A 14661-nucleotide genomic window follows, 5' to 3' on the forward strand; every position below is an offset into this window, starting at 1 on the left:
GGTTGAGGGCATCCCAACCACCTGGTTAGGGATAGCCATTTTTTTGTTTGGTTGAAAGGGTGGTGTTATCCCATGTTTTGTTTGGTTTGAGGGATCTAAATGAAGGATAAGGGTGTGACCTCGGCAGTGCGAAGAAAGGAGACGACCGGCTGGTGACAGAGGAAGAGGAGGGGCTGCGGCATGGAGGAAGGATAGGAGCGACAGACGACGCGGAGGTAGGAGAGGAGCGGCCGGCGGCACGGAGGTAGGAGAGGAGCATCCGACGGCGTGGAGCAAGGAGAGGAGGGGCCGACGACACGGAGGAAGGAGAGGAGTGTAGGGAAACGTAGCATAAATTCAAAAAAATTCCTATGCATATTCAGATCTTCCTATGGAGACACCAGCAACGAGAGAGGGGTGAGTGCATCTTCATACCTTTGAAGATTGCTAAGCGGAAGCGTTGCTAGAACACGGTTGATGGAGTCGTACTCGCGGCGATTCAGATCGCGGTGTGATTCCGATCTAGTGCCGAACCACGGCACCTCCGTGTTCAACACACGTGCAGCCCGGTGATGTCTCCTGCACCTTGATCCAGCAAGGAGGAGGGAGAGATTGGGGAAGATCTCCGGTAGCATGACAGCGTGGTGGCGATGGAGAGATGAGGTCTCCCGGCAGGGCTTCGCCAAGCACCGTGGGAGAGGAGGAAGAAGGGGGGCAGGGCTGCGCCGAGGGAGAGGGAAAACTGTCTAAAACAGCCCCAAAACCCCCACTATATATAGGAGGAGGGGAAGGGGGTGCCACCCCTAGGGTTCCCACCCTAGGTGGTGCGGCGTCCCCCTAGATGGGAGGTGCGGCGGCCAGGGCAGGGGGAGGGGTGGCGCACCCCTAGGTCGGCCTTAGGCCCACTAGCGCCTAGGGTTCCCCCCCCCCCTCTCCACCTCCTGCGCCTTGGGCCTCCTTGTGGAGGCACACCAGCCCACTTTGGGCTTGTTGCCCTCCCTCTTTTGGCCCATGCTACCTCTTGGGGCTGGTGGCCCCTCCCGGTGGACCCCCGGGATCATTTTCGGTGGTCCCGGTACATTACCGTTGACGCCCGAAACATTTCCGGTGTCCAAAACTATCAATCCTATATATCAGTCTTTACCTCTGGACCATTCCGGAGCTCCTCGTGACGTCCGGGATCTCACCCGGGACTCCAAACAACTTTCACTAACCTCGTATAACAATTCCCTATAACCCTAGCATCATCGAACCTTAAGTGTGTAGACCCTACGGGTTCGGGAGACACGCAGACATGACCGAGACACCTCTCCGACGAATAACCATCAACGGGGTCTGGATACCCATGGTGGCTCCCACTTGCTCCACGATGATCTCATCAGATGAACCCCGATGTCAAGGATTCAATCAATCTCGAATACAATTCCCTTTGTGTGTCGGTATATAACTTGCCCGAGATTCGATCGTCGGTATACCTATACCTTGTTCAATCTCGTTACCGGTAAGTCTCTTTACTCGTTCCGTAGCACGTCATTGTGTGACCAACTCCTTAGTCACATTGAGCTCATGATGATGTTCTACCGAGTGGGCCCAGAGATACCTCTCCGTCACGCGGAGTGACAAATCCCGATCTCGATTCGTACCAACCCAACAGACACTTTCAAAGGTACCCGTAGTGCACCTTTATGGTCACCCAGTTACGTTGTGATGTTTGATACACCCAAAGCACTCCTACGGTATCCGGGAGTTGCACAATCTCACGGTCGAAGGAAAAGACACTTGATATTAGAAAAGCTTTAGCATACGAACAATACGATCTAGTCTATGCTTAGGATTGGGTCTTGTCCATCACATCATTCTCCCAATGATGTGATCCCGTTATCAATGACATCTAATGCCCATGACGAGGAAACCATGATCAGCTATTGACTAACGAGCTAGCCAACTAGAGGCTTGCTAGGGACACATTCTGATCTATTTATTCACACATGTATTACTATTTCCTGTTAATACAATTATAGCATGAACAATAGACGATTATCATGAACAAGGAAATATGATAATAACCATTTTATTATTGCCTCTAGGGCATATTTCCAACAGTCTCCCACTTGCACTAGAGTCAATAATCTAGTTACATTGTGATGTATCGAACGCCCATAGCATTATGGTGTTGATCATGTTTTGCTCGGTGAAGAGGTTTAGTCAACGGGTCTGCAACATTCAGATCCGTATGTACTTTACAAATCTCTATTACTCCACTCTGGACATGGTCCTGGATGGAGTTGTAGCGGCGTTTGATGTGCTTCGCCTTCCGGTGAAACCTGGACTCCTTGGCTATGGCAATAGCTCCAGTGTTATCACAGAAGAGTGTCATTGGACCCGACACGCTTGGAACCACTCCAAGGTCAGTGATGAGCTCCTTCATCCCAATTCCTTCATGAGTTGCTTCGGAAACAGCTATGTACTCCGCTTCACATGTAGATGCTGCCACGACTTCTTGCTTGCTGCTGCACGAGCTCACTGCCCCACCATTCAAAACATATATGTATCCGGTCTTTGACTTAGAGTCATCCGGATCTGTGTCGAAGCTAGCGTCGATGTAACCCTTTACGACGAGCTCTTCGTCACCTCCATAAACGAGAAACATCTCCTTAGTCCTCTTCAGGTACTTAAGGATATTTTTGACCGATGTCCAGTGTTCCATACCGGGATCACTTTGGGACCTCCCTACCAAACTTATGGCAAGGTTTATATCAGGTCTGGTACACAGCATGGCATACATTTGAGAGCCTACGGCTGAAGCGTAGGGGACAGTACTCATCTTCTCTCTATCTGCTGCCGTGGTCGGTGACTGAGTCTTACTCAATCTCATACCTTGCAAAACTGGCAAGAAAACTTTCTTTGAGTTTTCCATATTGAACTTCTTCAATATCTTGTCATGGTATGTACTTTGCAAAAGACCTATGAGGCGTCTCGATCTATCTCTATAGATCTTGATGCCTAATATGTATGCAGCTTCTCCAAGGTCCTTCATTGAAAAACTCTTGTTCAAATAGGCCTTTATGCTCTCCAACATCTCTATATTATTCCCCATCAATAATATGTCATCCACATACAGTATGAGGAAAGCTACAGAGCTCCCACTCACTATCTTGTATAGAGAGGCTTCTCCATAAGCCTGTATGAATCCAAATGCTTTAATCACCTCATTAAAGCGAATGTTCCAACTCCGAGATGCTTGCACCAGCCCATAGATGGAGCGCTGGAGCTTGCACTCTTTGTTAGCATCCTTAGGGTTGACAAAACCTTCTGGTTGCATCATATACAACTCTTCCTTAAGGTTCCCGTTAAGGAACGCTGTTTTGACGTCCATTTGCCAAATTTCGTAATCATAAAAGGCGGCAATTGCTAACATGATTCGGACTGATTTCAGCTTTGCTACAGGAGAGAAAGTCTCTTCGTAGTCAATTCCTTGAATTTTTCGAGAACCCTTTGCGACAAGTCGAGCTTTATAAACGGTTACATTACCGTTTGCATCAGTCTTCTTCTTCAAGATCCATTTGTTTTCTATGGCTCGCCGGTCATCGGGCAAGTCCACCAAAGTCCATATTTTGTTCTCATACATGGATCCTATCTCGGATTTCATAGCTTCAAGCCATTTTTTGGAATCCGGGCCCGCCATCGCTTCTTCATAGTTCGAAGGTTCACCGTTGTCCAACAACATGATTTCCATCACAGGGTTGCCGTACCACTCTGGTGCGGAGCGTACCCTTGTGGACCTTCGCGGTTCAGTAGTAACTTGATCCGAAGCTTCATGATCATTATCATTAACTTCCTCTTCAGTTGGTGCAGGCGCCACACGAGCAATTTCCCGCGCTGCGCTACTTTCCTGTTCGAGAGGGGGTGTAATTACCTCATCAAGTTCTACTTTCCTCCCACTTACTTCTTTCGAGAGAAACTCTTTCTCTAGAAAGGATCCGTTCTTGGCAACAAAGGTTTTACCTTCGGATCTAATATAGAAGGTATACCCAATAGTTTCCTTAGGGTATCCTATGAATACGCATTTCTCCGCTTTGGGTTCGAGCTTTTCTGGTTGAAGTTTCTTCACATAAGCATCGCAGCCCCAAACTTTAAGAAACGACAACTTAGGTTTCTTGCCAAACCATAGTTCATACGATGTCGCCTCAACGGATTTAGACGGTGCCCTATTTAAAGTGAATGTTGCAGTTTCTAATGCGTATCCCCAAAATGATAGCGGTAAGTCGGTAAGAAACATCATAGATCGTACCATATCTAATAAAGTGTGATTACAACGTTCAGACACTCTGTTGCGTTGCGGTGTGCCAGGCGGCGTGAGTTGTGAAACGATTCCACACTTCCTTAGGAGTGTGCCAAACTCGTGACTCAAATATTCTCCTCCATGATTAGATCATAGACACTTAATTTTTCTGTCACGTTGATTCTCGACCTCACTCTGAAATTTCTTGAACTTTTCAAACGTCTCAGATTTGTGCTTCATCAAGTAGATATACCCATACCTACTCAAATCATTGGTTAGAGTGAGAACATAAATATAGCCACCGCGAGCTTCAATGTTCATTGGACCACACACATCAGTATGTATTATTTCCAATAAGTCGGTTTCTCTCTCCATTATTCCTGAGAATGGAGTCTTGGTCATCTTGCCCATGAGGCACGGTTCGCATGTGTCAAATGATTCAAAGTCAAGAGAATCTAATAGTCCATCAGTATGGAGCTTCTTCATGCGCTTAACACCAATATGACCAAGGCGGCAGTGCCACAAGTATGCGGGACTATCATTATCAACTTTACATCTTTTGGTACTCAAACTATGAATATGTGTAACATCACGATCGAGATTCATCAAGAATAAACCATTCACCAGCGGAGCATGACCATAAAACATATCACTCATATAAATAGAACAACCATTATTCTTTGACTTAAATGAGTAGCCGTCTCGCATTAAGCAAGACCCTGATACAATATTCATGCTCAAAGTTGGTACTAAATAACAATTATTAAGGTTTAAAACTAATCCCGACGGTAGATATAGAGGTAGCGTGCCGACGGCGACCACATCGACCTTGGAGCCATTCCCGACGCGCATCGTCACCTCGTCCTTGGCCAGTCTCCGCTTATTCCACAGTTCCTGCTTTGAGTTGCAAATGTGAGCAACAGCACCGGTATAAAATACCCAGGAGCTACTACGAGCGCTGGTAAGGTACACATCAATAACATGTATATCACATATACCTTTAACGTTGCCGACCTTCTTGTCCGCTAAGTATTTGGGGCAGTTCTGCTTCTAGTGACCTTTTCCCTTGCAATAGAAGCACTCAGTCTCAGGCTTGGGTCCATTATTTTTCTTCTTCCCGGCATCTGGCTTACCGGGCGCGGCAACGGCTTTGCCGTCTTTCTTGAAGTTCTTCTTACCCTTCCCTTCTTGAAACTAGTGGTCTTGTTGACCATCAACACTTGATGCTCTTTCTTGATTTCTACTTCTGCAGACTTGAGCATCGAGTACAACTCGGGAATGGTCTTCTCCATCCCTTGCATGTTGTAGTTCAGCACAAAACCTTTGTAGCTTGGTGGGAGAGAGTGGAGGATTCTATCAGTTATAGCATCATCCGGAAGTTTGACTCCGAATGAAGTGAGATGACCGTGTAACCCAGACATTTTGAGTATGTGCTCACTGACAGAACTGTTCTCCTCCATCTTACAGCTAAAGAACTTGTCGGAGACTTCATATCTCTCGACACGGGCATGAGCTTGAAAAACTAGTTTCAGCTCTTGGAACATCTCATATGCACCGTGTTGCTCAAAACGCCTTTGGAGCCCCGTTTGCAAACTGTATAACATGCCACACCTAACGAGAGAGTAGTCACCACTCCGCGTTTGCCAGACGTTCAGAATGTCCTGGGCTGTTGCGGGAGCGGGAGGGTCACCTAGCGGCGCATCAAGTACATAAGCCTTTTTAGCTGCTTCAAGGATGAGCTTCAAGTTGCGAACCCAGTCCGCATAGTTTCTACCATCATCTTTCAGCTTGTTTTTCTCTAGGAATGCGTTGAAATTGAGGTGGGCGTTGGCCATCTACAATATTTATAAAGACAACTTTTAGACTAAGTTCATGACAATTAAGTTCATTTAATCAAATTAAGTATGAACTCCCACTTAAATCAACATCCCTCTAGTCATCTAAGTGATACATGATCCATGTTGACTAACCCGTGTCCGATCATCACGTGAGACGGACTAGTCACCATGGTGAGCAACTTCATGCTGATCGTATTCAACCATACAACTCATGTTCGACCTTTCGGTCTCTTGCATTCGAGGTCATGTCTGTACATGCTAAGCTCGTCGAGTCAACCTAGGTGTTTCGTGTGTGTAAATCTGGCTTACACCCGTTGTATGCGAACGTTAGAATCTATCACACCCGATCATCACGTGGTGCTTCGAGACAACGATCCTTCGCAACGGTGCACACTTAGGGGAATACGTTCTCAAAATTTTAAGAGGGGTCATCTTATTATGCTACCGTCATTCTAAGCAATAAGATGAAAAACATGATAAGCATCACAATGCAATCATATAGTGACATGATATGGCCATTATCATCTTTGCTCTTTCAATCTCCATCTTCAGGCATCACATGATCATCATTGTCACCGGCTGACACCATGATCTCCATCATCGTGTCTCCGTGAAGTCTTCACGCCAACTACTACTATCAGTACTGCTATAGCTAACCGTTAGCAATGAAGTAAAAGTAGTAAGCACCTAGCGTTGCATCTCATACAATAAATTAAGACAACTCCTATGGCTCCTGCCGGTTGTCATACTCATCGACATGCAAGTCGTGAAACCTATTACAATAACATGATCATCTCATACATCATACATGCAACATCACAACTTTGGCCATATCACATCACATGTCAAACCCTACAAAAACAAGTTAGACGTCCTCTAATTGTTGTTGCAAGTTTTACGTGGCTGATTTGGGTTTCTAGCAAGAACGCTTTCTTACCTACGTGACAGCCACAACGATGATATGCCAAAGCTATTTACCCTTCATAAGGACCCTTTTCATCAAATCCAATCCGACTAGAGTAGGAGAGACAGACACCCGCTAGCCACCTTTATGCACGGTGTGCATGTCTGTCGGTGGAACCAGTCTCACGTAAACGTACGTGTAATGTCGGTCCGGGCCGCTTCATCCCACAATAACGCCGGAAAAGAATAAGACTAGTAGCGGCAAGCAATTGAAAAATCATCGCCCACAACCTTTTGTGTTCTACTCGTGCATAGAATCTACGCATAGAAAACCTCGCTCCGATGCCACTCTAGGGAAACGTAGCATAAATTCAAAAAAAAAATCCTACGCATATTTAGATCTTCCTATGGAGAGACCAGCAACGAGAGAGGGGTGAGTGCATCTTCATACCTCTGAAGATCGCTAAGCGGAAGCGTTGCTAGAACGCGGTTGATGGAGTCGTACTCGCGGCGATTCAGATCGCGGTGTGATTCCGATCTAGTGCCGAACCACGGCACCTCCCCGTTCGACACACGTGCAACCCGATGACGTCTCCCGTACCTTGATCCAGCAAGGAGGAGGGAGAGGTTGGGGAAGATCTCCGACAGCACGACGACGTGGTGTCGATGGAGAGACGATGTCTCCCGGCACGGGTTTGCCAAGCACCGTGGGAGAGGAGGAAGAAGGGGGGCAGGGTTGCGCCGAGGGAGAGGGAAAACTGTCTAAAACAACCCCAAGACCCCCACTATATATAGGAGGAGGGGAAGGGGGGTGCCACCCCTAGGGTTCCCAACCTACGTGGTGCGACAGCCCCCCCCCCCCCGATGGGAGGTGCGGCAACCAGGGCACGGGGAGGGGGTGGCGCACCCCTAGGTGGGCCTTAGGCCCACCAGCGCCTAGGGTTCCCCCCCCCCCTCTCCACCTCCTGCGCTTTGGGCCTCCTTGTGGAGGCGCAACAGCCCACTTTGGGCCGGTTGCCCTCCCTCTTTTAGCCCATGCTACCTCTTGGGGCTGGTGGCCCCTCCCGGTGGACCCCCGGGACCATTTCCGGTGGTCTCGGTACATTACCGGTGACGCCCGAAACATTTCCGGTGTCCAAAACCATCCATCCTATATATCAATCTTTACCTGCGGACCATTCCGGAGCTCCTCGTGATGTTCGGGATCTCATCCGGGACTCCGAACAACTGTCGGTAACCTCGTATAACAATTCCCTATAACCCTAGCGTCATCGAACCTTAAGTGTGTAGACCCTACGGGTTCGGGAGACAGGCACACATGACCGAGACACCTCTCCGGCCAATAACCATCAGCGGGGTCTGGATACCCATGGTGGCTCCCACTTGCTCCACGATGATCTCATCGGATGAACCACGATGTCAAGGATTCAATCAATCCCGTATACAATTCCCTTTGTCTGTCGGTATAGAACTTGCCCGAGATTCGATCGTCGGTATACCTATACCTTGTTCAATCTCGTTACCGGTAAGTCTCTTTGCTCGTTTCGTAGCACGTCATCGTGTGACCAACTCCTTAGTCACATTGAGCTCATGATGATGTTCTACCGAGTGGGCCCAGAGATACCTCTCCGTCACGCGGAGTGACAAATCCCGATCTCGATTCGTACCAACCCAACAGACACTTTCAGAGGTACCCGTAGTGCACCTTTATAGTCACCCAGTTACGTTGTGACGTTTGATACACCCAAAGCACTCCTACGGTATCCGGGAGTTGCACAATCTCACGATCGAAGGAAAAGACACTTGACATTAGAAAAGCTTTAGCCTACGAACAATACGATCTAGTGCTATGCTTAGGATTGGGTCTTGTCCATCACATCATTCTCTCAATGATGTGATCCCGTTATCAATGACATCTAGTGCCCATGACCAGGAAACCATGATCATTTATTGACTAACGAGCTAGTCAATTATAGGCTTGCTAGGGACACTTTGTGATCTATTTATTCACACATGTATTATTGTTTCCTGTTAATGCAATTATAGCATGAACAATAGATGATTATCATGAACAAGGAAATATGATAATAACCATTTTATTATTGCCTCTAGGGCATATTTCCAACAAGGAGCGGCCGGCGGCGCGGAGGAAGCAGAGGAGCGGCCGGCTACGCGGAGGGCGGAGAGGAGCGACCGGCAGCGAGGAAGGAGAGGAGCGACCGACGGCGCGGAGGAAGGAGAGGAACGGCCGGCGGCATGGAGGAAGGAGAGGAGCAGCCGGCGGCGTGGAGGAAGGAGAGGAGCGGCCGGCGGCGCGGAGGAAGGAGAGGAGCGCCGGCGAGTGAACACAGCGCGCGGGGTGGATGCCGCGACCCCCCCCCCCCCTCCCCCGTTTTGGGCGGTTGACCCCATCCCTGTTTTGAGGGAATATTCTTGGCATCTGGTTGCCCCGCATAGAAGGGATATCCCTGTCCCTCGGAGGATATCCCTGCAACCAAACGCACCCTAAGCCATTGCAGCATAAAAAACCTCAAGTCCAACCCAAGGAGCCTTCCCCTTCATCATTTGCAAGTCTAAAGAGCCTAAATTCATGCGTTCCCACCTCACCCAGTGAGGCCATATTCTCATGATGCTTTTTTCTTTCCCTCAATCACCACATTACATGCTTACATGTTCTCATCCCAACACCACTTGTCATGTCATATTTGCAATTTTCCATTGTGGTCGATGCACTAGTAGGTACAAGATTGTTGATTGTATGTCGATTTTTGGGGGTCTGGTGGAGGAGGATTATGTACAATGGAAGGTTGGTTGTCATGAACATTGAAAAGCTATACATGATCTCATATTTGGGTTTCTTTTTCTATTCATCTAAAAACCCAAATTTGGTAAATTAATAGGTTTTCCTCGTCGTTGATTTGGGGACTTTAGTGGGAAGCTACTAGCTAGTGAACTTGAATTATGTGAGCTTGGGGTTGAGAGGTTCCATGTGTGGGGTTTTAATGCCAAAATTCATCTAGTTGGAAGCTTTGCAAATCAAAAGATGATGGGTTTTGTTGGAGTTGATCCCACTGAGGGTGTCCGGGATGGGGAATGACAGAGACATCTATTATACACCCAAATGAAAGTTCTTGCTTTTTAAGTCAAAAATTAAATGCATCTACATGAAACGTCTATGTCTTTTTTATACAAAGAAGACTCCAGACCATTCGGTCAAAAGGGGCTTTTGATTTCATCTTTCGGGTTTTGTAATCTCCAAATGTTAAAAAATGTGTCCTGAGGGTGACGCGTCCAACACCGCTAGTTTGATATATCGTCCACACGTCGGGCTAGATCAAATATAGGGTCTGCCACCAGCCCACAATAGTGGCGTTACAACGATTTCTCTCTAGGACTGTTAACAGGACAGTTTTCTCGTGCCCACATGTGTTGTTGACTTGTCGATATGTTAGGCTTGTTGATTGATCTGGCATGAGCTAAATCTATGTACCACACATGTGCGCCTAATTCCTTTTGTTGTTCTTGCAGCGGTTGTGACGAGTGATGACAAAACAAGAGAAAAAGATTGCATCCGGAAAGAGGGGTGAGAGACATTACATATTTACTCTTTGTTTGGAAAGGCAAGGTATTTTTTGTCTTGTTAAGATTTAAAACGGGACGTTGATCAATGATTACATGATTTTCACTTTGTTTATATATTATGATATCATAATCATAAGAGTTATTTTCTTTACTTTCTTTGTTTTTAAATATAAATCTTTTTAGAAATTTTACTAATGAACTACTCCTATATACGAAGCAAAACGAGTGAATCTACATTTTAAAATATGTCTAGATACATATGTGTGTAGTTTTTTAAGAAAATCTTTAAAAAAACTTATATTTAAAAATAGAGGGAGTAGTATGAATCTAGTGGCAAACAATTTTATATCAGACATATACACTACCTGTTAATATGATACTTCCTCCGTTCCTAAATATAAGTCTTTTAAAAGATTTCACTAGTCGTCTACATACGAAGCAAAATAAGTGAATATACACACTAAAGTATGTCTATATACATCCGTATGTAGTCCACTAGTTGAATCTCTAGAAAAACTTATATTTAGGAGCGGAGGGAGTATTTGCTGGTCAAACCACTATCTTAACAAAATAAAAAGCACCTCGTATTTTGGGAAGAAAGTTGACCTTACAAACAACGACCACTCGTGAAATAAAAACATACCTTAAAATCACACCGTAAAAGAAGCAGACATCGATCACGTTCAACAGCATGGATCATCTGAGGAACTTGAGTGAGAGGATCCACGCCCCATTCATTGACTGGTGTCGTAGACCTCACTCCTCCTAAAGCAGATCAACACATACTAATTTAGCAGTACGGCGACAGCAACTAACTAGGCTAACTCGTTTTCGCTCCAAGTCAGGTCAGAGAGTTTTGAGTATTAAAAAAAAAGATTGGTGTGACGGGGTCCTACGGTGACATCGACGGGATACTGGAGGGCGTACGTCCAGCTGATCCTTTTTCCAGCTGCGTGATCGCCGGGTTCGCACTTGGTTCTTGTACGAGAAAAATGACCGGGACGTCCATGGGACTTTTCTACGTTGGTGATACTACTGTGCGCCGAAAGGATGATGAGTCCTGCACAAGAGTCCATCACTTGCCACGCCGAAAGGATGGATCCTATTAGCGATCAATCTATTATCGCATTTTTGGCTTTACAGCGTTCCCAAGAAACATCAACGATGGTCGGTTTTGAAATGAGGTTTATTGTCCCCTACACCATCGCCTACCGAGGTCTTTTTCAAACACAAAAACACGAACTGCGAGCGTTTTAACAACAAAGTGGCGACGTAGATTCCCCAGAAGAAATTCGAGGTTCAGCCGCTCAAGGCCTTGACCTCGGGTCTTCAAGCTCTGATCTCTCGCTTTCGTGGCGGCATCAAATCAAAGCATCGAGAGTTGAAGGCTCCACCTGAAAACGGAAGAACAATGGGACACCATCGGTACCTGGTACTCCAACAATGTGCGCCCACAGAGCGAATTTATAACATCTTTATTGAATGGTACTACTATTGTACACACCACACCACGGAGACGGAGACGGAGACGGGAGGATCCTACGCTAGCCGCGGCTGCACCACCGCACGCCGGGGAACGCCCGGCGCCCGGTAGGCCCATACAGGTTACCCCCACGCCTCTCCCCCAGCGAACAAGGTCATCTCGCGGCCGCGCGCGCGTACCTCCTGCTCGGCTCTTCAGATCTCCGGCTCCGGCGGCACCTCCACGGTGGCGGACGCCTCCGGGAGGAGGTGCTCGGGGCGGCATCCGGCGACGAAGTCGATGATCTCCTTGCCGGACTCGTCGGCGCCGCCGGGCGGCGGCGAGATCCGGAGCAGCACGGTGATGGCCACGAGGAAGAAGCCCGTGGAGACGAGCAGCGGCCAGAAGAAGGAGACCACGGCGCCGAGCCTGGGCCCGACGGCGGAGATCGACACCACGGCGACGGCGAGGAACGCCACCGCCGCCGCCGCGCGCAGCCGGTGCTCCCACATTAGCTCCCCGAGCTTCGCCGTGGTCGTCATCGCCGGATCGGCGCCGCGAGCACGCCCGGAGAGCAGAGATCTACGGAGGGAGGTCCTGGCTGGCTCGCTAGCCCGTTGGCTAGGGCTTTGGCTTGGGGAGAGGGGCGGGGGTTTCGTCGGAAGGGTGGAGGCTGGAGAGTGGGGGAAAGGGATGGTGATAAGCGTTGGTTTATCTCATACTGAAGAGATTCGCCCTGCCGCCGCCTCCAGCCAACGTTGTGTGCTTTTCTGGACATGGTTTTTTCTCGCAGCGACGGGGATGGCGTGGATGTGGATACACTGTCGACGACGGTGCGCTTACCTTTTCGGACGGAGTTCACCAAAATGCCCCCAACCTCGCTGTGATCTACCTCCTCTTTTAAGTTTTTTTAAACATTACATATGGAGTCAGGTGCGTGAATTTAAATTTTAAAATATGTTTATATACGTCTGTATGTAGTTTATATTGAAATTTTCAAAAAGATTTATATTTAAAAACGGAACGAGTACTCCACTAGTGGTATGTTTGGTTTTCTGTACTAGACTCAGTCATGTCTGGTGTACATAAATTTTGACCGTTTCATAGCCTGTGTTCATTGTTTAGTCTGATGCATCATGTAAAATTTAAAACATCCTTCAGGCAGGCGATCGAAAAGCGACTGTTTTCTCTTAGCAAGACTCGCGACGTGTAAAAACTACTCCCTCTATTTTTAAATATAAATCTTTCTAAAGATTTCATTAATAAACTATATACGGATGTATATAAACATATTTTAAAGTATAGATTTATTTATTTTGATTCATATGTAGACATCTAATAAAATATCTTTAAAAACTTATATTTAAGTACGGAGGAAGTAGAAAGGAGAAATGGGGCGTCAAGCTCATGCGAACAGGAGATGGCGTCAATTCGCGCGCGTTCACCGAAACTTGATGGAAAATATTAGGTCACCCCCGATCGAAATGAAAATTTCTATTTAACCCCTTTAATGGAATGCAAAGGAAAAAATAATGCATGGAACCAAACAGATGCATCCCAGGTGCACTATACAGTACACTGGTTATACATCTGAGAGGGCATTTTGGGAAGGCATGTATTTTCGTTGTGTGATCTACAGCTTTTGGATTGTCAGGGTGCGTTTGGCGTTACACGGGCAATGCACGCAGGGGCACAACCGCACAAGGGTCGGAACGTGGGGCAGACGCTGCGCGTGTACGGCTCATGAGCGCTGCGTTGCTTGCTCACGTTGTTCGCACGTGCAAGCCACTGGATTCACCGGTTCCGTGGCTTCCGTCTCCCGTGACTTTCCGATGGCCAAGAGGCCAGCCTGCCACGCCCATTTGCTGTACATCGACTAAGCCTAAGCACCGGCCCTGACCGAAATCATTAATTACGAATTTTTTTTAAATCACTTTCGCCTTTGTAAGTTACGGCAAATGGTTCATTGCATGTCTATCACTTATCGCAAGCAGAAAGTTTTTCCTTTTTCTATAGATTTGTATTTTTAAATCACTTTATTTCCTAAACCGTGCGTTTATATCTTGAACTGTTTTCACCGTTGTATTTCTCGTATTGAGATCTTAAAAACTAGATCCCATGTTGATAGATTTTGATGAATTTGTTTCACAAAAAAACCGAACAAAAAAAACCACCTCTCTTGCGATAGGGAAAAAAAATTAGAAAATACATTTTTTCTCTGTAATTTTTTCTTTTCCGAGAGGCACGGTCGTGTCTCTCACGAAGACAAAACCGTGCCTCTCGTGAAATAAAACCATAACACTCACAAAAAAATATGTTATTTTTTCCTGTTCGAGAGGCACGCCTCAACTGAGAGAATGTTTCACACTGCTTGTATTGCGTTTGATACAGTTACATATATATACATGCAATCAGAGAGAGAGAGAGCGCTATACAAGCGGGCCTTTACAGCGACGAGCTGTGCCGTGCATGCATGAGTGAGGCGCACGTCGCGTGAGTGGCGATGGACTAGGAGCTGCTGGTAGTGCATGCCAAAGGACCGGGTGTGTGAGTTATCCATTGGGTGCTGACCGTTGTGCACTAGGTGCGTTCCAACACCCCCCCCCCCCCCCCCG

At 47.1% G+C, this 14661-nt stretch overlaps 1 protein-coding gene across 1 annotated transcript; it reads right to left on the reverse strand.

Annotated features, from left to right (window-relative positions):
* Window positions 1–12040: 12040 nt before the first annotated feature.
* On the reverse strand, window positions 12041–12826 carry LOC123440283. The gene has a single exon (XM_045116861.1). The coding sequence runs from the start codon at window positions 12586–12588 to the stop codon at window positions 12262–12264; it is 327 nt and encodes a 108-aa protein (XP_044972796.1). The 5' UTR covers window positions 12589–12826; the 3' UTR covers window positions 12041–12261.
* Between the last annotated feature and the right edge of the window lie 1835 nt (window positions 12827–14661).

Source organism: Hordeum vulgare, chromosome 3H, assembly GCF_904849725.1.
Source record: "Hordeum vulgare subsp. vulgare chromosome 3H, MorexV3_pseudomolecules_assembly, whole genome shotgun sequence".
Lineage (NCBI taxonomy): Eukaryota > Viridiplantae > Streptophyta > Magnoliopsida > Poales > Poaceae > Hordeum > Hordeum vulgare.

Bases quoted from the DNA above. Each gene is read 5' to 3' on its own strand.
- LOC123440283 (XM_045116861.1), bottom strand. From the start codon at position 12,588: ATGACGACCACGGCGAAGCTCGGGGAGCTAATGTGGGAGCACCGGCTG.